Source organism: Carassius carassius, chromosome 4, assembly GCF_963082965.1.
Source record: "Carassius carassius chromosome 4, fCarCar2.1, whole genome shotgun sequence".
Classification (NCBI taxonomy): domain Eukaryota; kingdom Metazoa; phylum Chordata; class Actinopteri; order Cypriniformes; family Cyprinidae; genus Carassius; species Carassius carassius.
The window spans coordinates 5,692,017-5,717,824 of NC_081758.1; the positions used below are offsets into that span (position 1 = coordinate 5,692,017).

The window sequence follows — 25,808 nt, forward strand, 5'->3', positions numbered from 1 at the left end:
CTGCAGTGCTTGAATATTTATAAAGCAGACTGTTCACATGAAGAGGGTTGGCGAGTACGAGCAGATATACATCTAAACGTGTTTCTGCTGGACTGACTTGCGCTCTGCAGGTTCTTTAACGCTTTCCCAAGGACAAAATGTTTTATTCTGACAGAACTCCTTTTCCTCTGAGTCTGAGGAGTAGCCCAGTTCTGACTCGCAGACGGACACGTGCTGATAAATCAATGGTCAGGCTGAGGATCTCCGCAGATTTATGGAGTTCATGTCTGTATGTTCCTTATCAAAGATGTGCTAAGTCTATATTTAGTGTGAGCGTGCAGGCCTGACTCGACACTGTTCCTTCATGTACATGCATGTGTGGCACTAGCAGTGTGACGTGAACACCCATCCTCACATGTGACAGCAGTGCTTCATGACTCACGAGGACGTGTGATGGCTGTCTGTCATATATGTCATATAACTTTGTCACAGTCACAGGATACAGGGAAATATTCATTTCTAGTGTAGTTCATTTACACACAGTGAAAAGTGTAACACTACTGGTGAAAAGTTTGGAATAATTAATTTGTTTCTCTCTGTTAATATTTTATGCTCCCCAAGGCTGCAGTTATTTGACCAAAATACATTAAAAACAGTGGAATATTACAATTTAAAATAGCTGTTTTCTGTTAATGTGATATGTTATTTAATAGAAGGATTTTTGAAGGATCATGTGACACTGAAGAGGGGAGTAATGATGCTGAAAATTCAGCTTTGATCACAGCATTAAATACAATTTTTAAATATACAGTACTCGTATATAGAAAACAAATTATAATAAAAATTCACTTTTTTACTTTACTTTTGATCAAATAAATGCAGCATTGGTAAGCAGAAGAAACTCACATCTGTGGAAATCAAGGCAAATGTTTAAAGCAAGACTGACTTGTGTTTTCTATGTCGTTCTCTGGTGAGAAGCTTCTGTAGTTTCAATTTGCATTCTCTGGCATGAAATGTCATCTTTGACCTGCATCTAGTCACGTAGTATTAATCCAACACTGAACAGACAGTGAGCGATCTCACGAAAGCACTTGCGGCTCAGATTTCCCCACAAAATCGAAAGCATTTCTCTTTTGCTTACAGAAAATTAAGCCCATAATTATAATAATGGTATTTTATATATATATATATATATATATATATATATATATATATATATATATATATATATATATTAAAGTAATTGCCATGAAAACTGTGTTGCAATGCAAAAAAGCACTCATATGTATAAAAAAAAAAAAAAAACTGACACTGGGTGAGAAAGTTGATGTCACCTCAAACACAGCAGAAATATTAAATGCATTCAGACTGCAGACGAAGAGCTTGTCAGTGTTGGATGTCCTTGTGTTTTTGTGTTTGTCTCGAGTTCATGTGTCTGCCAGCCTGGAATGATAACTTCACCTGCAGCTCAGACGGAGAGATTTTTCTCCTTTCACCATCTGTGTCTGTGCCAAAGACAAATACCTGCAGAACAAAACTACTGCACTTTAAAAACACCACCGGCTTTAACGGTGAAAATATCTTCAGATAAATGGACATGAGACTCACAACTGCACACAGTATTAAAACTGACTCTGCTTCAGAATCTGTCTGTGATTTTTGGATATTTTTACAGTTAAACAAGACAAAGAAACTGGCATTGTTTTGCACTATGCAGGCTGAATGTTCAGAAGTGAGTTATTGCATCATTTAGCTGATTCATATTCATATTGTGATGCTCTTATGATGACAATGCAAGCTCATAAATCACCCAGCAAACAACACAAAAATCATCCTCATGGACTTTTTCAGGACAGTGTGATTTTCCTTCAGTGAAATCAGTGCAGTGTGTGTGTGTGTGTGTGTGTGTGCTGCAGTTGCTTTTCTTTGCTGCTTCTGTCCTCAAATGACTTTGCTGTGTCTCTCTCTCTTTCTCTCTCTGTGTAACTGTAGCTGGTCTCTGTGTGTGTGATGTTATAGACACAGCATTGATTACTTTCATCACACATACACTCATGCAGCTGCACTTGTTGAGTCTCGATGAGAGACGGATGCTCATGAAAGCTTTGTCTCCTCATGGTTCTGAAATCCAGTGAGCGACTGATGGACAGACACACAGACAGAGAGACAGAGAGATGCTGCGTTTTACTTGTTGTTCCTGGAAATGAGCTGCAGTGTTTCTCAAAAGTGGAACTTCTGTGTGTGTCATGCCGACTCATCATTGGTGCTTTGAGCGAGTGTGTGTGTGTGTGTGTGCAGGTTTATATGGTTTATGAGGACACAAATGTGTGTAATGTGTAATGGAAAATATTGATTAATTGTAACCTGATTGATTGAATGATGTGAATGATGTAATCAGAATGATTATGATATATTCAATATACTGTATTAACCTTTTACATATGCTTGCATAGGGTTAGTACTTCATGTACCTGTTAACAGGTGGCATGATCTTTTTGCAGTAACTTGCGAGCACATTATTGGTGAAGACCACAGCCCCAGGTGACACAGTTATCTTGGAAGGTGTATACATTATGGTATAAATCCTGAACCTCTCCTTATCTCATTTGCACTCAGATGGTGAAACTGTCTGTAAACTACATAATTTCTGAAAAAATTAAAAGCAAGACATACTCTTTGACTGTTTTTTCATTTTCCAGGTTCACATTTATTGATACATTTCCGAATAATCCACAATAAATGACATGGGTACTACAATTGATGTTTACACTTCCTGTTTCCTCATAAAATGTTTAAAAAACATCCGAAACTGTGTTATATAAATAAATATATATATATATATATACATATATGAAACCTGCCAGTAGTTTAGTGTGTGAGGGTTGGGTTTAGGGGTAGGATTAGGGAAGTACTTTTCAGATTTGATTAAAAAGAACTTTCATAATTCAAGAGCACTTTTTTCCACTGTTAATGTGGCTATTAACTCTTAAGTTGATCTCTTACATACAGAGTCTCTGGCTATGTGTGGCAAATTCCTTAATTTTTTGTGGACAGTATAAGAGATATTAGGCTAGATATTCCCTCTATTGTCAAGATCCCTCTGTCCCTCCACTCTTTACCAGCATCTTGAGTCAGTTTGAGCCTGTAACTCTGCCTGCTCTACAAGATATTGTAAGCCAGTGTTGGGGAATAACAGTTCAAAACCCAAGGACCAGATGTTGTCGCAATGAAGACCAGGAGTCAGAGATGAGTTCAATTAATAATAATAATTTTACTTGAAGAAAATAGTTTGCAGTTTCATCAGCAGAAGTCAGCCTCAACACTCTCGAAGGAGTTCACAAGCTGCTCCGACGTACAATACAAAATCAGCCATAGTTATACTCCAGACAGAAGACTTTAGTTACGTCAAAGCTCTGGTCAGCAGCAATATGATTGGTTCCAAAACCTAGATAAACTTAGACAATCTTCACATATGGGCATATACATCTTCAGCATATCTCCAGTGATTGTAGCAGGCGTCAGCACGGGTGAAGAAGACACCTCATCTTAGGTCTAAAATCCAGCGATGTCAGCTGCATCTCTTATGGGCACACACACACGCAAACACAGCCCTTATCTGCTATTTTCAAGGTTCTCTAGCACTAGCAAGTCTTCTTATCACTACAGTTGGTTACACACACATAGCAGGCTGACATTAATCTTGAAGAATAGAAATACAGGATAAAACAGAGTTCTTAATATCTAGTATACATTTAGACATGTCACAGTACTGCATGTCTCTCTCGTAGCACATGGAGGAGAGGCCTCCTCCGGTCCCTTTTAGCAGACCTTGTGACCCTAGGAAAGAGAATACACTCACACATGTTCGTAACATGTAAAACCTAGACACTTCTAAGAAGAGAAAATATGTTTCTGAGTAAGCATGCATCAATCTATGGTATATAGATGGCTTCTTCATTTAGTCACATCATACAACAATCTTGGAGGTTAAATACTGATCAATCACTTGATTAATAATTACACAATATTAATGAGATAATATATTTTGAAGAAAGGATATAATCAGCGGCATAATCTCCATCCTCTCCTTCACCAGATTAAACCCTCTGGATCTTCCTATGACGTTCTTCCTCCTCAATTTTTTTAAAACATTTTTGAGGTGATTGGGCCTACTGTTCTTATGATTATGAACAGCTGCCTTGAAATGGCAATGGTTCCAGATGACATGAAGCACGCCATTGTACATTCACTTCTCCAAAAGCCTAATTTAGATCTGACAGTGCTGACTAATTTTAGGCCAATCTCAAATTCCTCTTTAATGTCTAACATTTTAGAAAAATATAGGGGTTGATCAACTACAAAGCTTTCTGTTTAAAAACAATATTCTTCAAAAAAAATATATATATTAAATATTCAGTAAGTCTTCTAATGGGGTTTCAAGAAAAAACATTCCACAGAAACAGCACTGGTTAAAGTTCTGAATTATATTTTACTGACTTTTGATGCTGCCATATCTGCTGTGTTATTGCTGTTAGATTTAAAGATGGCATTTGATACAGTTGACCAATCTGTTTTGATTTCTCGTTTGGAGCACTGAGTGGGCATTCAGGGTGATGCTCTCAAATGGTTTCAATCCTATTTTAACAATAGAACGTTCTCTGTTAATGTTGGTGAATTTACTTATTATGCAGCTCCCTTTACGTGCGGTGTCCCTCAAGGCTCTATTCTCGCTCCAATCTTGTTCTCTTTGTACATGCTTCCCCTGGGGTAAATTTTTAGGAAACATGGTGTCTCCTTTCATTTTTATGCAGGTGATACCCAAATCTATCTGCCATTGGAATCTAATAACAAGGGTTTGGATGCTCTTCTGGGATGTCTAGCTGATGTTAAAGGGTTAGTTCACCCAGATAGCAACATTATGTAATTAATAACTTACCCTCATGTTGTTTCAAACCCGTGAGACCTCTGTTTATCTTTGGAACACAGTTTAAAATATTTTAGATTTAGTCCGAGAGCTCTCAGTCCCTCCATTGAAGCTGTGTGTACGGTATACTGTCCATGTCCAGAAAGGTAAAAAAAAACATAATCAAAGTAGTCCATGTGACATCAGATGGTCAGTTAGAATTTTTTGAAGCATCGAAAATACATTTTGGTAAAAAAATAGCAAAAATGACGACTTTATTCAGCATTGTCTTCTCTTCCGTGTCTGTTGTGTGAGAGAGTTCAAAACAAAGCAGTCTGGATATCCGCTTCGCAAACGAATCATTCAGTTCACCAAATCGAACTGAATCGTTTTAAACGGTTCGCATCTCTAATACGCATTAATCCACAAATGACTTAAGCTGTTAACTTTTTTAATGTGGCTGACACTCCCTCTGAGTTCAAACAAACCAATATCCCGGAGTAATTCATGTACTCAAACAGTACACTGACTGAACTGCTGTGAAGAGAGAACTGAAGATAAACACCGAGCCGAGCCAGATAACGAACAAAAGACTGACTCGTTCACGAGTCAAGAACCGGTTGCATCGGTTTTCGGATCACCAGTAGTTCTTTCGGACAGTTCGATTCAATAAACCGGTTGAAGAAAACGGTTCACCGGTTCTTTTGCGCTCGACGTAATGGCGTCATTTGCGATGATTGCCCGTGATTCAAGCCTTCGGTTTACCCGCGCTCATAACACTAGCAAAGAATCAGTTCAGAATCAATCACCAAAAGAATCAGTTCGGTTCAGACGCCCTGTGTGTCAGTCTGCTTCACGCTGAATCACACATGCGCAGTATCATCAGCTCCTCGATTCTTCTTATCTGGCTCGGCTCGGTGTTCATCTTCAGTTCTCTCTTCACAGCAGTTCAGTCAGTGTACTGTTTGAGTGCATGCATTACTCCGGGATATTGGTTTGTTTGAACTCAGAGGGAGTGTTAGAGGAAGATGCTGATAACTCACTAATTCATAAATTTATGCGTGAAGAATGTGCCTCAAGCTGTCATGAATAAAAGAATAGTTCACTTCCAGAATGAAGAAAAAAATACTATGGAAGTCAATGGTGCCCATCAAATGTTCATCAAAAAAAAAATTTTTTTTAAGGTTCACATTTTGGTTAATCCTGGACATAATATCTCATTATCAGACGTGTTCATGCATGCATATATTCTCTCATTTTCTCTCAATGTGGCTGTTTCTCACTTTCATTGTGTCTCGTCTCTGTCCAGATGACCCTCTCTCTGGCTCTGTCTACGGTGTGACCGCCATGTCCCAGATGCTCCACATGGAGATCCCTAACTTCGGCAGCATGGTGCTGGGCTCCCTGAATGAGCAGCGGCTGCAGGGCCAGTACTGCGACGTCTCCATCGTGGTGAAGGGTCAGGCGTTCAAGGCCCACCGCGCCGTGCTGGCTGCCAGCAGCCTGTACTTTCGCGACTTGTTCAGCGGCAGCAGCAAAGCACAGTTCGAGCTGCCATCCTCCGTCACGCCAGCCTGTTTCCAGCAGATCCTCAGCTTTTGCTACACGGGGAAACTGACCATGGCCGCCAGCGAGCAGCTGGTCGTGATGTACACCGCCGGGTACCTGCAGATCCAGCACATTGTGGAGCGTGGTATGGACCTCATGTTCAAAGCCAACTCACCACACTGCGACTCAGCCACAGCCTCCATGGACGAGCCCAACTCGGACCCACAGAGTCCCAACACCCATCCGCTGGTGCCGGCCGGCTGGTCGCCCTCGCTGCCATCGCAGACCCGCAGGATCAAGCTGGAAGAGCCGCTGGCTAAACGAGCCAGCGGTGGTGATGGGACGCGTTCTGGACGGGGCGTGCCACTGTTGTCATGGGGCACATTTCCACTTGGGGTTCCGGCGTATCTCGGAGAGCGTTCCAGTCCGGGAGCATCCAGCCTTCCGACCACCGACAGCCCCACATCGTACCAGAATGAAGATGAGGAGTTTGAGGAAGAGCCGTTCGACTCAGACGAGACCTACAGCCAGCTGTGCGGCCGCTCGGCCAACCCTTACGGAGGTACAGCTTTACTTCGGTTGATTTGAATGAAAGGCTAATGAAAGCTGAACATTTGAGGTTATCTTTGTTTAGAGATGAAATGATGATGTCAGTTATGGGAAGTTTAATGTTTCATGAATTCTACCTTTTGATAACCTGCCCCATTCTCAGAGTTTTCATCAATTTAATCAAAATTTTAAACATCAGTTACATTTTACAATTTTCGATTACAATTTCGATACCACAGCATTTTACTTTAAGAGACAATGCATGGATCAAATATAATGATACACACACCCTATTGTTTATCAACTGTTTAAGTTCACTTAAAGACATAATTATTTTAGAAGATACTCGCACTGAATGGAGTTGTTATTCGCATCTTTTTGAACTTGAATACTTTAGAATCTCTTGAATGTTCAAATTGGCAATGTTTTTATGGTCCTTAAAGCAAGAAAGTCTCTGCACACAGAACACAGCGCATGAGTACAGAATGTGGTTGTCTTGCGTCTTCTTGAGTTTGAATGCTTTAAAAATCGCTTGAATGTTTAATCTGGCATGGCAGTAAAACACATGGAAATTATATTTTGATTTTAATTCTATTCTAACTTTTGAAGTGTAATATTCAGAATTACAATATATTTTCAATATTTATTACTGTACTTTTGATTAAATAAATGGTGAGCAGAAGAGATTTCTTTCAAAAACCTGATCTTACTGACCCCAAACTTTTGAATGGTAGTGAATGTAATAAGTAACCATTTACATGCAACACATCACTATACTTTTAGCAATGGAATAATGGATATGGATATTATACACTGGGATCATTTCCAGTCATTCACTACTACACCAGAAGCCACTTTCGTTGCTGTTAAATAGGTTACAGGCTCATTTGGAGCAGCATGTGAAGTTGTCTAGACAATTTTAAGTAGAGAACAGTCCGTTAAGATGAGCCAGAGCCAACTAAAACTAATGCACCTAATTATATTTCAGGATGGCCGTTTCATCCCTGAGCTTGCAGTTCATTATAATGACTGTCAGAATTGAACAAAAAAATGCTGTTGTGAGACATAAAATAGGCAGTAAAGACATGTGCGGTTCATGATGTCTGTTTAACTGTGATATCAGAGACACGTGCTGAAGATAACCTGATGTATTATTACAGTGTTGCTTTCTTCTGAATGCACTCACTTTAAAGCATAGGAGGGTCATTCTCAGGACATAGTGCTAATAAATAACATATCTTAATTCAAATTTATTAATAACCCATTTTACTTTGAAAATTAACCAACCCTGATACATTTAAAATGTTTCATGTGTAAAGATCAGGGCAAAAATGAATAAAAGTGGCCTGAATTAACAAAAATTACTTCAAAGACTTTCTCATAGAAAATGTTTCTCCCATAACAAAGTTGAACTGTTAGAGTTAGAAGAAGACAATATAAATATAAATGTTAAAAAGGGATAAAGAAAAAAATGATGATGGCACTCACTAAAATATGAAATTATGAAATACTTCCAGAAAGTACAGGCAACTTTTGAGATAAAAAGAACATAAATATCACAAGCAAAATTCTTTGTATGAACCATCAAAATTTGCTGAATCTGTCTAATGATATTCCAATGGAAAAACACCAACTTTAGTTGTTATGCTAATGTAAGTTGAGCATGAGGTTAATGAGTCAGAGTTTAAAGAAAGTGAGCTGAGAGTAGGGCTGTGACGGTATGGGATTTTTTCTTACCGCGGTGATGAAGCAAATAGACTCGCGATTTGGCGGTTAACCGCCCCCCCCCCACCCCCCACCCCACACACACACAAACACACAAAATCCCCCGGCGGTTGCGTCACACACTCAAGAACGCATGCAGCTTGTAATGGAAATGAATAATATGGAAATTAATAATTACAACGCAGTATTCTTTATTAACAAATAAACAAATAACAGTTACAGTTATACTAAATGGTAAATATTAATAATTAACTAATGATTAGGCTAAAGTTAAACTTTTTTCTTAATAATTATAAAGCAATATTCTATTATAAACTAATAAACAAATTAAAATTTATATTAAATTGTAGCTAAATATTAATAGTTAACTATATAGGCTAAACATGAACAACCTTTTTTAAAGTGCAAAACAACAAAACAAAAAGTGAACAAGCGTTTGTCTGTTGGGCCGTTTAAGTGAATCGTGCTGCTGCTTTTATTTTTCCGTCTTCATGTTGCGTGACAGGAAAACCAACATGTTAACCTTGTCAGGTTTCAGCGAGGATCTTAACGGGGTGACGATGTTGCCAGCCGCACTGAATACACGCTCCGATGGAGTGCTCGTAGCGCATATAGACATATATTTTCTTGCCACTTTTGACAGAAGAGGGAATCGAGCCTGATTATCCCGCCACCAGGCAAGCGGATCAGAGTGCAGATCGAGTGCTTCCTCCTGCAAATACCTTGTGACTTCAGTGTCTGCACGGATTCTTTTTGGAACCGGATTGGAGGATTGTGCTCTTCTCATTCCAAGCAGGTCCGCAAGATTCTTTTTTTTTTTTGGAGGAGGAGGAGAAGATGGCGCACTTTCTCCTTCTCCCTCTCCAGCCGCAGCGGCACTCATTGCAGCTTCTCCATCCCCGATATCACGCCGTTCTTCGGGCACTGCCAGCATCTCCTCCAGGAGCGCATCTTTAACGTCATCGCGTGGGTTGATGTCCTTGTGTCTTGGGTCAATGAATGAGGCCTTTGCCAATAGTTGCTGTGTGGCAGGTGCACTATATTTGTCTTTCAAGACTCCAACCATTTTTTTTTTCAGGTTGCGCGTCAACTCCGTATCGTCATCGGTTGGGAGCAAAAGATCCTCAGTTAATAACTGTAGGACTGGTTTAACAGAGGACGCTGTAACGGTCTTCTCGGAAGACAGCGCATCTGTAAAATCTGCAACCTTCTTCAGCGCTGCATTAATGGATTCGAGGACTTCGATGTCCTGCCACGTCGGTATCAAATGTTGGCTGCGCCGGTCATCCATCAAAACCCGCCTAATGGCTGGGACTTGCTCAAGAACGCGCGCAACCATTTTCTGCTTAGTGCCCCACCTGGTAGGACAATCCTGTGAAAACATTTAAAACACAATTGTAATCCCCAATTAGGCTATGTTTTTTGTCCTGTGCAATAAAATATATATTTTCTATACACCGTGCCACTGTCTCCTTTTCCCGACAAGTGCAATGTTCACATCAATCTGTATTTTGTAGCCTATGCCCTATAGTCCTATATATGATGCTATTATCCTTATTTTCCATTTCTTTATTTTTTATTTAATGTGTAGGCTATTTTTGACATCTGTTTTATCGTACGGAGCTCCGCACATTACATGCAGGAAAAAAATAGGCTAAATCGTAGGCTACGTTTAGCATGTCGAAAGAACAAAGTAAATCGTCCCACGATTTTGCAAATCGAGGGAACGAAATAGTAAATTGTGCGCATTATTTATAAATCGAGGGAACGAATTAGTAGCCTAAATCGTGCTCACAATCAGAGCATTGATTGGCGTTTCCATAAGTTTTGCCCAGTTATTTACAGTAGGCTATTTTATATTTCCTTATTTCGTTTCGTATTCGCTTTGATAATGTATAATTATTACATCATAAACATATTAACAATAATATGAAATAACATTTATTTATATAACTTTTTTCGATATCGTTTCATATTCGCTTTGAAAAATTAGAATTATTATAAACATTAACAATAATATGAAATAACATTTATTTATATAACTTTTTTTTCGATATCGTTTTGTATTCGCTTTGAAAAATTATAATTATTACATCATAAACATATTAACAATAATATGAATTAACATTTATTTATAGATTACTTTTTTTATATATCTTTTGAGTTTAATATGAATTATACAGCAGGTTTTGTCACCGTTTGCAACCCTTTATTATATAGAATAAATTGTTCAAAGTTTCAACATGTTGCGTTTGGACGAGTACGTTTATATCCACGGACTGTTACCTGAAAAACAACCTCTAAAGAAAGTAGAATCGAAGTTTAGCACAACTCACCAGAACTAAGCAGTGTTGGGGCAGGTTGTGCTCGACTTGCTCTCTCTGGAGCTTTTTCTTCTTCTGCCAGCTCTGGGAGAAAGCCGTCACCAAATTTCTGCAGACACCCATGGCTCGGGCAGTGCGGTCCTTTTCTGACTTCATCGAATTGGTGACGGCTAAATGTAGATTATGGCCAAAGCAACTTAGCCATGTCCAGCCAAGCTTTCGGACCGCAGCCACAATATTTGCTCCATTGTCCGTTGTAATACAGACCAGTTTCCTCTCGTCCAGGGACCACTCTTGGAAGGAGGACCTGAGGGCTTCCGCCAGGTTGTCACCCGTATGGCTTTCTGGCGTGAACACAGTCTCCAGGCACTTCGATTTTAGTTCACAGTTTGCGCTGAGATAATGTATGGTCAGGCTCATGTATGGCATCATGTTTACGCTTGACCACATATCAGTTGTCACTGAGAAATAATCAACGTATTTTAAGTCCTGTATTATGCCGTCCTTCACTGACAGATACTTTTCAGGGATCGCTGTTTGAGAAAAGTACTTTCGGTCAGGAAGTACATATTGCTTATCAAATGTATGTAACATGGCTTTGAACGCTGGCTTCTCAACGGTACGGAATGGCACCATTTCTTCAACCAGGTAACGAGTCACGCTATCAGTAAGCGCTCGCCACTGATTACTGCCTCTTTGGTACTTCGCACCTCTCGCAAAGGCCTCGGAGACTCCCAACTGTCGCTGCTGGCCTGAGGTTGTAGCTAAGGTTGGTGTGCTGCTGGTGCTCCCAAGTCCGGCAAACGCCACAGGATGGTTAATTCTCAGATGTGATCTTAAATTAGTTGTATTTCCTCGCGAGACGGATACTTTTGTGCGACAAATACGGCATACTGCCTTGTCCAAATTCACCGGCTCTCCCTTGTCATCTGACTCAAAGCCAAAGTGTGCCCAAATAGGCGACACAGTATTGGGTTTAGACACTAAATTCGTGGCCATTTTTTTAATAATGTCAGCTAGCGCTGGCAACGGTTATTGCCTATACCATATGAAGTGATAGCTACCGGTAGTTAATTACCTACTTGCAATTAAAATCTAACTAACTCCAACTGTTTAAGTTACGTTATTGTCTTTTATGCCCGTGTTTGTGTGTATTTAATTTAACATTATCTGTAAACATTACAAGTACTGAAACATGGCTAGCAGTTAATTAAAAATCAGACACACACACAAAAAAATCCCCCATATGTTTAATGGACTGCCCCTCCCTTGCGCAGGATGCAGGCTTTTCCCCCAGAAGCCCTTGAACGTAGGACTCGCGGAAAAAGTAAATTATTAGCAAAGATGAATGTATTTATAGTTCATATCACACACCATATGCAGTCCTGTAAGTTTCAGCAAAAAAAAAAAAAAATCATGTGCGGTGATGACCTCACACCGCGGTAGGCATCTCATTAATGCGGTGTTGCGGTGATGCGGTTATCGTCACACCCCTAGCTGAGAGGTCAATTTGAGAGTGAAATGTTGGCTGTTGTGTTGAGTAACGTGCTGATCTATGGTCAGAGTCCCTGTCTTGATTTGTCCCGTGTGTTTGGTAACTATTCAGATCTGTCTTGACTGTAGAAAGGGCCGTACAGGAGCTTGTGTCTCTCTGCGGTGACATTCACTGCAGCTCTCGTCCGGCGCTCCGGTGTCACAGATTGTGAAATGCATTCAGTCTGTAATCAGTCACCACTCCAGAGGGTCACATTGTGGGTTATTTGAGAGCTCACACATCTTTTGTGTGTGTAATTGGCGATAGTAAGAACTGAAGCAGAAGTTGTGTCAGTGCACAGCTTTATTTAGTTGAGGAAATTGAATGCGTCAAAGTGAAGAGTAGGCACTTTCCCTGAATAGAGTCACTGTAAAAACGTCTAATTCAACTTAACTTACATTTTAAGTATCAAATAGGCTGCTCTATTCATCCAGCTCATTTTTTTTTCAATCTTGTGTTGTTGAATTCCAAAAACTTAAGGCAAGACTCTACCAGGTGAAAAGGTTCAAATAAATAACTAATAGATTTCAGCACACTTCCCTAGTTGGGAATGGGATGGGAATATGGCAGCTCAGGCACACGCAGCAGCTTGGCACTATCCTTTGCTTAGCAACTTTATGGTGAAGTACACTCGATCTACACTATTGATGATAAGAAACGGCATTCGCGGTGGAAAAACTGAACATTCCCAGTGGAGATTATTTGGCCAAGGAAGTGTAGGGAACTAATCCGAGTCTCCGGGATGAGACACCGACCGAGGAGGACACGGAAGCAGAAGCGGGGGAAGAGGGCTGTGAGCCGGGACAGGCTTTGCTTAGCTCCACATAAACCTGCTGTGCCCAGCATTTTGATGGTGACCCATACTCAGAATTCGTGCTCTGCATTTAACCCATCCAAAGTGCACACACACAGAGCAGTGAACACACACACACACACTGTGAACACACACCCGGAGCAGTGGGCAGCCATTTATGCTGCGGCACCCGGGGAGCAGTTGGGGGTTCGATGCCTTGCTCAAGGGCACCTAAGTCGTGGTATTGAGGGTGGAGAGAGCACTGTACATGCACTCCCCCCACCTACAATTCCTGCCGGCCCGAGACTCGAACTCACAACCCTTCGATTGCGAGTCCGACTCTCTAACCATTAGGCCACGACTTCCCCAGTATGGTAATTCTTGCTAATGCCCGCTCTCTCGTCAACAAGATGGACGAGATGAGACTCCGGACTACAGATCACCGTGGAAACGGTTGTGTCACGATAATATCAGAGACATGGCTACATGAGAACATCCGGGATACAGCTGTGGAGCTAGCAGGTCGCGGTGTTTATAGATCAGACCGCACACTACAGTCTAGTAAGATGAGAGGGGGAGGAGTAAGTGTGTTTATAAATAACAACTGGTGTATGGATGTTACTGTCATGGAGAAACATTGCTGTGCAGACATGGAATTCCTGCTGCTAAAATGCAGACCATTTTATTTACCCCGGGAGTTCACTGCTGTTTTTGTGGCTGCTGTGTATGTCCACCCACGGGCTAATGCTAAGTTAGCCATGAAAAAAACTGTACGAGGCTATCAGTGCACAACAAAACAAGCTAACTGACAGTCTCTTCATTGTGACGGGAGACTTTAATCATTCAAACTTAAAGTCAGTCCTACCTAAGTTTCACAAAAACATTAAGATTGGAACGAGGAAGGGAAAACAGTGTATCAGCTGTATACGAATATAAAGGGAGCCTATAGAGCACTGCCAGCCCCCCACCTCGGTCAATCTGATCATGTGGCTTTTTCCTGAGACCAACATACAGATCTGTTGCTAACAGAACTAGATGCCAAATCAAGACTGTGCAGATCTAGACTGAGGAAACAGAATCTGCACTACAGGACTGTTTTGAAGATACTATGTGGGTAGCTCTTTGATCATACAGACATTTGATCATGGGCAATACACTACCACTAGGGGTGTAACGGTACGCAAAAGTCACGGTTCGGTTCATTTTCGGTATAGTAAGGGAAAGAAATGCAAACATCAAACTGTAGGTTGTTTATTACTATAAACTTTTTTTTACAATTTGTTTACACTTTTTTAAATACTTTTTAATAAAATATAGATAATATAAAAAAAGAATAAGAAATAAAATACTGCTGCAAAGTTACCAATCCCAGCTTGTAGGCCTGCTCATATTTAAAAAATGTATATAACTTTTCCAAAGTGTAAAGTGCAGCATCAACAGTTTCAGTTTTTAGACCTGCTCAGATTTCGTTATTGCGTTGGGCCGATCGGAATTAAGAGCAAAGGTCTGTTTAAATGCCGACGGGAGCTGCGTTTGAATTACAATCGTTTTTTTCCTAGTTGTAGTGATGTTCACACTCGCGTGATTCCTTTTGAAAAACTTAGGCCGGTGACACACTGGCATATTGCACCTGTCAAACATAGTCTATTTTGCCGTCAATACTGTTGACGGTGTCCTTTATCAGTAGGCTTTATATTTATGCTCAACATGAAGTATAGATATTGTTGTCGTGAAGACAAGATTCTGGTCTGTCGGCGGCCTCCCTCTATGTCACCTACAGTAGCAGCAGCACGCCAGCGCCGCATCAGGCACAATTCTGGTGTGTAAAGACACAGAAAACGCGAAGCAGCCGTCACGCAACTGACACGCAGCAGAAACGCCACGCTCACGCCCAGTGGCGGACTGGCACCAAAAAGAGGCCCTGGCAATTTTAGCAGAGAGGCCACATTTGTCTTCTCAAGTCATCTGCAACCAACAAAGAAACATAACATTACACAAACAACACACTCAAATAATAGCTTAACCAAAGACATAAAAAATAAATGTTTTACCTTCATGTGGTTACAGTAGCAGGTTGCACAATAATTAGCTTTTCTCTGCCACTCTGTCAATCACATAATCTGTATCCAGTCTCATGAGGATCTCCTTCTCTGTTGCCATCAACATGAAGGCTTCCAAATTTTCCTCTCGCATTCTGCTCCTAAGACGACTCTTGATGAACTTCAGTTTCGAGAAGCTTCTTTCACATGCCACTTGTGTGCAGGACAGGGTCAACAAAAATTTGTAGGCCAACTGTATTTTGTGGTATGCATGTGAAAAAAACTTCAGCTGCTGGAGGAGGAAGTAGCAACACACAGCACAGTTCCTGCAGGCTGTGCATCTTTTGCTAACTAGATCAATTTCCTCCATGTCCTCCTGATTGTCTTCTTCCTCAGAGGTAAGAGACTGTGACTCTCTGGTTGTGTACTCACTGAGAGGGGACTTTTTAATAGTGTTCCAGTGGAGGGCCAGACTGTACAACTCAGACTGTAAATGTTCAACTGTTGCATCTTTATCAAATGGAATGAGGCATTTACTTATGTCCTCAAGTGCATTATGAGGGAGTCTATTTGAATTTATTTCTGGAAAATGAAGCGGATCAAGTAGTGATAAGTCAGCATAAAGTTTCCCGTGCTGCAGGAAGCGGCGGTGCATGCATTCAGAGACTGTATCAAGAATGATGTTGTGAACATTGATTCTGTAAGCTGTCAGTGAGTCTTCAGTTGTGTTTTCTTCATCGGTAGACTCTCCTGGCATTGTTTTTCTTTTTTTCAACCGTTTTGATGGCAGTGAAGCCTGCACTTCCATCTCAGAATCCACATTTTGGAATCCACCATTAGCCCATTTCACAAAATTGTCTGCTGCGTCTTTCACTGTGTCAAAGTCTCTGACAAAGTTTTTAAGTTTGTGGTGTGTTTCTGTCACCATGCGATGGGCAGTCAAGAGATCCATGGCATTGGTTTGGAGATACTTTGACAAAGGCGATGTGAGTGTGAAAACACGCAGGAACAACTGTGCAGTGAGAACTGTCTCATATTTGAGGAGTGACTCATAATAATATTTATAATTTATTATTATTTTATTCATATTTACATTTACATTTACATTATTCATGCAGACGCTTTTATCCAAAGCGACTATTGCATTGATTCAAGGTACACATTTTTACATTTTGTCAGTTCATATAGTACTTAGTCTGTTGATTTGCGACGGCCTATTGTTGCAAACACTCCGCTTTATTTATTTAGCCTTTTTATATGGTTGTGCTGCCGGTTGCGGGCGGCCAATCCGCCAAAAGGCAGCCGCATCTCCGCTTTATTTATTTATTTAGCCTTTTTATATGTGCGCCACAAGTTGTGATGAGCGCCGGCGAGCGAGCCGCTGGTGGTGCTGCCGCTTGCAGCCATTGCACCAATAGGCGGCCGCTTCCTCGCTTTATTTAGCCTATTTATTTGTTTGTGATGCAGCCACAGCAAGTGATGAGACCAGGCGGCCGCAGTGGCATTTGCCCACATTGCCCAATGGCCAGTCCGTCACTGCTCACGCCACGCGGCCAGTGTGTCACCGGCCTTAGAATCAGCTGCAGCGCGGGATTTGCGCTGAACGCAGAGACTTCCGCCACTTAATATGTTAGTTTGAAAACACAAAATATTGCATTCGGTCATTCAGTACACACATGCACCGTACCGAAAGCCCTGTACCGAAACAGTCTGGTACGAATACACGTACCGTTACACCCCTAACTACCACAGTATAGTCATACATTAAGTTCTGTATTGAAAATACCACCCAAACATGTTAAACTGATCCCTAACCAAAAGCCCTGGTTTAACAGAAATGTATATATTCTTCTGAAAGCTAGGGATGCTGCTTTGCGATCTGGGGACCAGGAGGCCTACAGGAAATCCAGAGTTGACCTTAGAAGGGGGATCTCTTCTTCTGAGAAAAATTACAAGCTGCGCATCGAACAGCATTTTAAAGAAAATAATCATCGCAGCATGTGGCAGGGAGTCAGGACAATACCAAACAATACAGCAAACTATGGCCCACCCTTTTCTGCTGACCCTTCTCTTCCGGACCAGCTGAATCTCTTCTTTGCCCGCTTTGAGGATGGAGCCAGTGTAGGACAGACCATCGTCAGTGCTCATGTGGATGAGCAACCAATCGTACTAGATCAGCACCAGGTCAAGCGGGCCTTGCAGAACATCAGAAAAGCACCTGGACCAGATGGGGTCCCAGGACGTGTACTAAAGGTCTGTGCTCACCAGCTTGCAGCTGTTTGGACTGACATATTTAACAGGTCATTGAAGGAGGCTATAGTTCCTACCTGCCTAAAGACTGCTACCATCATACCTGTTCCAAAACAGACAACTGTTGCATGCTTGAACAACTATAGACTAATAGCATTAACACGAGTCATAATGAAATGTTTTGAGAGATTGGTAATGAACAGCATCAAGGCCTTTATTCCAGCTAATCTGGACAAACACCAATTTGCCTACAGAGCCAACAGATGTACCGATGATGCCATCTCACTTGCTCTTCACACTGCCCTCACTCACTTGGAGAACCCCAACACATATGTCATGATGCTTTTTGTTGACTTTAGTTCAGCTTTTAACTCCATCAACTCTAGCAAGCTAGTCAACAAACTGCTGTTGCTTAGCCTGGACTCTCACCTCTGTAAGTGGATCAAGAACTTTCTCACAGACAGACTCCAGCATGTCAGACTTGGAAATCTTACCTCCTCCACCACCATCCTCAACACTGGCACTCCCTAGGGTTGTGTTCTTAGTCCGCTCCTTTACTCGCTATTCACCTGTGACTGTTTTCCCATTCATGATTCAAATTCCATTTTCAAATTTGCAGATGACACAGCTGTGGTAGGGCTGGTAACAAACAACGAGGAGACCGCCTACAGGGAGGAGGTCCAATCACTGGTATCATTGTGTAGCAGAAACAGTTTATTCCTCAACACAAAAAAACAAAACAAAAGAAATCATAATTGATTTTAGTAAATGCTAAACCAACAAACATGACAGTCTTGAGATACAGGGAGAAGAGGTGGAACAGGTCCAAAGTTTCAGATATTTAGGGCTGCATCTGGCGGAGGATCTGACCTGGGGAGTGAACACCAAAGAGATAGGGAAAAAAGCTCAGCAGACTCTTTTTCCTGCGAACCCTAAGACGTACTGGGCTCCCGCAGACACTCCTCAAAAACTTTTACAGGTGCACAATAGAGAGTGTGCTGGCATACAGTTGTACAGTGTGGTTTTCCAGCTGCATTGAGGAAAAAAAAGATCTGCAGCGGGTAATTAAAACTGCCCAGAGAATCATTGGTGCACCTCTTCCAAGCCTTGAGGATATCTATTACAGTAGGCTGCAGAGAAGAGCAGCAAGTATCAGGGCGGATCCTACACATCCTGGCTATACCCTGTTTGACACCCTACCCTCAGGCCGGCTCAGGGTCATGAGGGCGCGGACAAACCGCATGAGAAGCAGTTTCTTTCCAAAGGCTAATTAAATCTGGACTTGAATCATACTGTGTGTTTGTAACGATATCAACCTTCATATTCATCCGGAAGAAGAAGGCGGGAACCGGCGGACAATCAAAAACATTTTAATAACAAAATAAACACAAAGCAGCGCATCAGCCCCTCACGGACGACTGATGCGCGCAAAATAAAAACCAAAACACAACTAAAAGCCCAGGCCTGGTCCTCTCTCGTCCTTCACTGTCGTCGCTCCAGTTTTATATCCTTCCATCTCCTCCATGGGCCTCGAGACCGGTGGGTCGAACAGGTGTAGTTCATCTCCAATCACTCCCCCGGCCTCGCTCCCATGTCCCTCGGCCCCGCCCCACTCGTCACATACCCCCATCGCCCCTCGCAGGCCGGGGGGTACTCCCGACACTGCGCTCTACTCCCCCCCCCCCCTCCCTCCGGGGGGGCCGCTCACGGGGACCTGCGGGAACCTGGGGGTAGGACAGACGAGGCGAGAGAAAAGGAGATGGAAGGAGGAGCGACAGAGACGAGAGAGGAAAAAAAAAAATTCCGGTTCCCAGACGCACCGCTGCTCGGCCCTCCACCAGCTGGGCGATCTCCTCCGCGGTGCCTGGCGGTGGCACTGGACGGCCCTCGGCGGACGGCACGACACTCCTCCGCCGCCCGGTGGACGGCGACGGCTCCTCCGGTTTTGGGCAGCCGGCAGGAGTCCCCCGTTCCCTGCTCCTCCCCGTTCCGGCGGAAGGCAGCAGGCTCCGGCCACCTGGCGAACGGCGCCGACTCCTCCGCTCCCTCACGGACGGCAGCCGTCTCTCCACATCGTGGGCGGCCGGTAGCGAGCTCGCCCGTCCCCGGCAACTCGCTCCAGCCCACCGCCTCGAGCGTCCATGGCGGCACACTCCTCGCCAGCTCGATGGCACCGCGGATTCACCACAGCGGCGAGGGATCTTCAGCAGCGCGTCCCTCCTTCTCCCGGGCTTCGGCACCACTGTAATGAATAAACCTTCATATTCATCCGGAAGAAGGAGGCGGGAACCGGCGGACAATCAAAAACATTTTAATAACAAAATAAACACAAAAACAGCGCACCAGCCCCTCACGGACGACTGGTGCGCGCAAATAAAACCCAAAACACAACTAAAAGCCCAGGCCTGGTCCTCTCTCGTCCTTCACTGTCGTCGCTCCAGTTTTATATCCTTCCATCTCCTCCATGGGCCTCGAGACCGGTGGGTCGAACAGGTGTAGTTCATCTCCAATCACTCCCCCGGCCTCGCTCCCATGTCCCTCGGCCCCGCCCCACTCGTCACAGTGTTTTTAAATGTTTTTATTTTTATTTTATTCTATTATTATATATATTTATCTATTAATTGTTGTTGACAGTGTCACTTTTTATCTTTTAAGCTGCTAACTGAATGATGTCATCTTAATTTCATTGTGTAAAGATATGCAATGACAATAAAATCTAAACTAAACTAACTAGTTGATTGATTGCATTAAGAATTGCAAACATTATTTTTGTATTACTGGTGTTCTAAAATTGTATGTGTAAATATGCTAATTACTGGCATTATCTTATTACATGCAGACTGATTTCCAGAATTGAAATATTAACATTGGATAAAGCCACATTGAAAATTGTTGTTTGATTTTGGATTTCTCTTTTCATTACTCTAGAAATGAGAAAATACTGTCAATAGACAGAAAACAAATAAAAAGCAAAACTGCCCAAAATCTCAAAATTGATAGATGCAAGAAAATCTGTTTTTGCCTGTAGTGTCTCACCTTAAAAATGAAATTGAAATTGATTGAATGATTTTGATGAGGTAAAGTAAATAGAGTGTATATAGAATTTCCTACAGTGTGCAGAACAGATTCTGAAGTGATTTTAGAAGATGGACTCAAACGGTGTTGAGTTCTCAAACTTCAGGATTTGAGGGCATATCAGAGGCTCTGAATGTTTCCGTCACTCTGTTTCTTCCAGTGGCAGAGAAGCCGGAGATGGCGGTCATGCCAGTGTCGCTGGAGAACCGCTCATGTGTGCTGATCCGCAGGGATCTGGTGGCTCTGCCCGCTAGTCTCATCAGTCAGATCGGCTACCGCTGCCATCCCAAACTCTACACAGAGGGAGACCCCGGAGAGAAACTGGAACTGGTGGCAGGTTGGTGAAATCACTCAGTCAGCCCTATCAAAGTCAGCAGAGATGACAAAAGCATTACAGGAATATTCAGATTAGGATGTGAATGTGTATCTGTAGTTTGATGCATTTACATTGTGACTGTGCCTCAGGGGCCGTTTACACGACAACGTGTTCAGCCAAAAAACGGTAAACTTTGTATGCATTTTGCCTGTTTGTTTACACAACAACGGAATTTTGGGGACTGAAAACAGGTTTCAAAGTGCAAGTTTTTGAAAATGCCACTGTTATCATTTCCCTTTAAATACCCAATACAGGAATCTTTGGAGACGTCATGTGCGTGCATAGTACATGTTAGGTATGCAGACATGCGCAGTACGTGTTGATTTTAAAAGCAAGCACAAACAAACATACACAACAATGGCGGAGTACATGGTACAGTTGTTGCCGCTCAAGAGTTTGCTAACACTTCTTCAGTAAAGTGTGGATTTATTTCACCAATATTACAACCAACAGTGAAGACGCATCATATATGACATAATTATCACTTCCCTAGAGGTACTGTTTACCTAGAGGTAGCGCCAACTACTGGATTAGAATACATAATACAACATTTCTGTTCATGTTTCGCAGATGTGTAAACGCAAATCGTTTTGAAAAAAAAAATCTTGTATACGTGAAACGTTTTAAAAACGTAAGGTAAAAACTTCCGTTTTTGACTACACCGTTGTTGTGTAAACGTAGCCTCAGATTCAGTCAACTGAAACTGAGTCTGCAAAGGTGTGAAGGGAATGGATTGGAACAAGGGTACATCCTTCCTCAGGCACACATACTGTAGATTGCAGGATCTCCATTAGGAGGTCCTAAAAATATTGTTTGTAGCTTTTTTGACTTAAGGTATAAAGTTCTGTCTCACAAGATCGTAAGATTTTCACAAGGGTTAAGATTTACTTGGAAACGATTTTAAAATTGCTAATAAATTTCACAAATACTGAGAAACCACAAGTAAAGCAGTTGAATTGAATGAGACATTTTGAAGTAAAAGGACTGAAATAATATTTTTTTGTATGTACTTCAAGTGGAAACCAGTTTTTTTTCTCTTATATACACCAAACTTTACAGTTTTATTCCTATCTATATTCTGAAAGTTTGTTTATATACCATTCACACTGACCTCTACAATGTTTTATTCCTAAAAACATGGTGAAAAATGTGTTTGTTTTCTGTCTTTTGACAGTATTTTCTGATTTATGTAGTGATAAAAAGAGAAATCCAAAATCCCCTCTGGAAATGTCAACAAAATCAACAAAAAAAAGAATTTGGCTTTATCCAGTGTTCAGATTTCTGTTCTGGAAATTTATGCAAATTCATGCTTATTTAATTAGAAAATTTAATTTGCATATTTAAACAAGATTTCAGAAAACTTGTAATACAAAACAGCTGTCCTAATGTACTGTTAATAATCAGCTGGCAAAAAAAAACATGCTGAGATAATTAGTTAATAGTTATTAGTTTAAACCTGTTCCCCTGTGCTGATGTTCTCCAGTGCCGTTGGTTATTGTCGTATTGTTGTTCAGGCACAGGTGTGTTCATGACCAGAGGTCAGCTGATGAACTGTCATCTGTGTGCTGGTGTCAAACACAAGGTGCTGCTGCGCAGGCTCCTCGCCACCTTCTTTGACAGGTGTGTGTCCTCACATCAGATGATCGCTGTCTGCACGGGTGTAACAGTACACATATCTCATTCGGTTTGGCACACGTTTGTGCTGAACAAATACAGTATTGTTTTAACCTCTGCGCATGGATGGGACAATACAGTTCATATCAATACACTTTGAAAATAATGAAGGACAGAGTGAGCTGGTGTGAGAAAACCACACTATCCAAATTGTCCAAATAGATTTGCTTTGTATGAAACTGAATCATAAGACTGAAGCAGTTTGCTCTCCTGTCTGATGTGTGTGCTACACACTGCATTTATATTGAATGCAAGTATTTGCCCTCTGCATAAAGGCTTGTTCTGACAGTAAATGAGTCTTTGTTAATCCAAAGCCACTTTAAATCAAGCCTGCGAGATTAATACAACTGTGTAATGTTGCAGAACACAGGGATAGACACCAGAAGCTGGTTTATGAACGGATGTCACTGGAGGAGAGGCTTCACTACGCTGAATAAATACCTTGCTTTTGTGGGAAAACAGCTTATCGTTTAATCAACAGCCTATTGGCAAATGTTTGGATTGAGCTCATCATTTATTTCTATGGTGTCCACAAACAGTGATTAACAGTCGCACAACTCTGATAGAAATTCAGTGACAGCTGTAATGTGTAATGTGGCTATCAAGGCACACGAGACCCAAGTTGAAGTTACGCTTTCTCTGACACTTTTAGTACCATGAACTGTGGTATGAAGAATGAATCTTTTTTTTTTATTTAAAGACAGAGCCATAGTTTGTTCAGTAAATGACTGTTTCAAAAAAAAAAAAAAGAAAAATAAACACTTTTATGTAGTCTTTTTTTCCAAATGGCTTACCAAAAAGAGCATGATTTCAAAATTGACTTGCATATCAAACCATCATTATGTGTACCGTTACACCCGTACAGTTTTGTGCAGTGCAGTTATTGAGATATTGAGTGTTTTGGTCTCATGGCTTTGCTCTCATCTGCACCTTCTGCTGGCTGCTTTTTGAATCTGCAGGAACACACTAGCAAACAGCTGTGGGACGGGGATCCGATCTTCAACCAGCGACCCCAGCCGAAAACCACTGGACAGTCGAGTCCTGAACGCTGTCAAACGTACGTTATTCTCTATGTGTCATCAGTGAGGTTCAAATCAACATTCATTACAGCGCCCTGCATCATATCTGCTGAATGAAAACCAGTATTTGTTTCTTAAATCATTTTGGGTGCTGATTCCAAAAATAGGGTCTGTTTTGCTCAAGCATGTCATGCTTTCTTGTAGCATTTTTGCTTTTGACAACCACAAGTAAGGTGAAGAAGTCTTGTATTTTGCCTTAATCAGTAGAAAAACACCACAAACACACGGTTCCTGTCTGAATCTGAGCAGATTACAACTCATGTTCTCAGCCCATTTTCACATGCATGAACCTGAAAATTTCAAGGTCAGAATTAGTGACTAGATGTTTTCTGCTTTAACTGCATCTAAACAGCCACAGAAAATGACAGATTTTGTGAAAAAGCTTATTTATTTCTTAATTTGTATCTATGTAAGTTTCTTTGACATTAAATGGAGTACTTTAACATATTTTTATATATGTATAATTTTAAATTTTTTCTTATTTTGTGAAAAGACTGTACATGACAAAGGTTTTATTGATATTGAAATCAGCATCATCTAATTATTTTATGTATTTTTTGCAACTCAACAAAAAACTTTCCAGTAAGCAGTATAATCATGCAGTGTCTGAATTCAACATTAACTATTAATCACTGCTTGCTCACAATTGATACAGCTTTAGTTTTCTTCTCTTTCAGGCTCCTAATATGTGCTCTTTTTTTCTAGTTTACTGCCAGAACTTTGCACCCAACTTTAAGGAAAGCGAGATGAACGTCATCGCCGCCGACATGTGCACCAATGCGCGACGCGTGCGAAAGCGCTGGCTTCCCAAGATCCAGTCTATGCTGCCGGATGGGATGGAGGTGTACCAGGGCTCATTGGTGGCAGCGGGCGTCAGTCTGGGCATCGGCGGCCTCCCGGTGGGCATTCAGCTCCCCTTCGAGCCGGACTTTAAGAACATGCTACCCTCGGGCCTGAGCCTCTACACCGAGCGCAAGGAAGCCGCGAGAACTCACTTACCACTGGATGGCGACGGCCCCGATGTCCCGCAGGATGGAGGCGAGGAGGAGACACAGGCCGAGGAGGACGAGGAGGAAGAGGCCCAGACCAATAGCACAGATGGGACATTGGGGGCGGGGCCTGTCAAACCAGGAACTGAGGGCGAGGCTGGTGTGGCCACACCCCCTGACAGGCAGCAGCAGGAGGAGGAGTTTGTGGACGGCATGAGAGTAAACGGGAAGTGAGACTGGAGAACCCAGCCTTCAGTTCATATCCACCATGTGAATAAACACTGAAGGGAGGACTCAAACACACACAGGCATCGATCAAGAAGAACACACAAACACACGTGCATTTGATTTTGCTCAAACGCTGGATTTCCAGTTGGACGGTTGCAGGACATTCATCATGGCTCCAGAGAGCAGAAGGAAATAACACCAGTGGCACAGCGGGTGACCTTCATTGTGAAACATTATATTTTTCACAATAAGTTTATAAGTTATGTGACACAGTATGTCACATAAGTTTAGCATGTTCCGTTTCCACCACTGAAAGAAAAAAAAAAAAAAAAGGTTGTGACTTTTTATCACACAATTTTTTCAGAATTTATCAGAATTGCGTTATAAAGACTTGCAATTGTGACTTTATATCTTGCAATTCTGACATTAAAACCTGCAATCGTTAGTTTATATCATGCAATTCTGAAAAAAAGTCAGAATGTGAGATAAAAATACCTTTTTTATTTTTTATTCAGTGGCGGGAATGGGCTTCCATAATGACCAGATCACTTCACACCCCAAAATCAAGAGGAAATAAGGATGAAGCCAATGACATTCATGTAGCTCCATCAGTGTATGTTTACATATAATCCATTACATACATCCAAATAATCTGTCTGTGATCAGATTGATGGCTAAATCTGACTACTTGCTTTCAGTCTGAATGAATTGTGATCGTATTGAAAGGAGTAGTGTAGTCCTGA

At 41.7% G+C, this 25,808-nt stretch overlaps 1 protein-coding gene across 1 annotated transcript in view; it reads left to right on the top strand.

Annotated features, from left to right (window-relative positions):
- LOC132132893 (nucleus accumbens-associated protein 2) overlaps nt 1–25,361 on the top strand; it is a 40,954-nt gene extending 15,593 nt beyond the window's left edge. Inside the window, exons 2-6 of the mRNA XM_059545460.1 lie at nt 6,192–6,992; nt 20,880–21,056; nt 22,610–22,715; nt 23,729–23,826; nt 24,554–25,361. Of these exons, the coding sequence (XP_059401443.1) occupies nt 6,230–6,992; nt 20,880–21,056; nt 22,610–22,715; nt 23,729–23,826; nt 24,554–25,071 (1,662 nt within the window). The 5' untranslated portion in view covers nt 6,192–6,229 and the 3' untranslated portion in view covers nt 25,072–25,361. The remainder of the gene's footprint in view (nt 1–6,191; nt 6,993–20,879; nt 21,057–22,609; nt 22,716–23,728; nt 23,827–24,553) is intronic.
- The last annotated feature ends 447 nt before the right edge of the window (nt 25,362–25,808 follow it).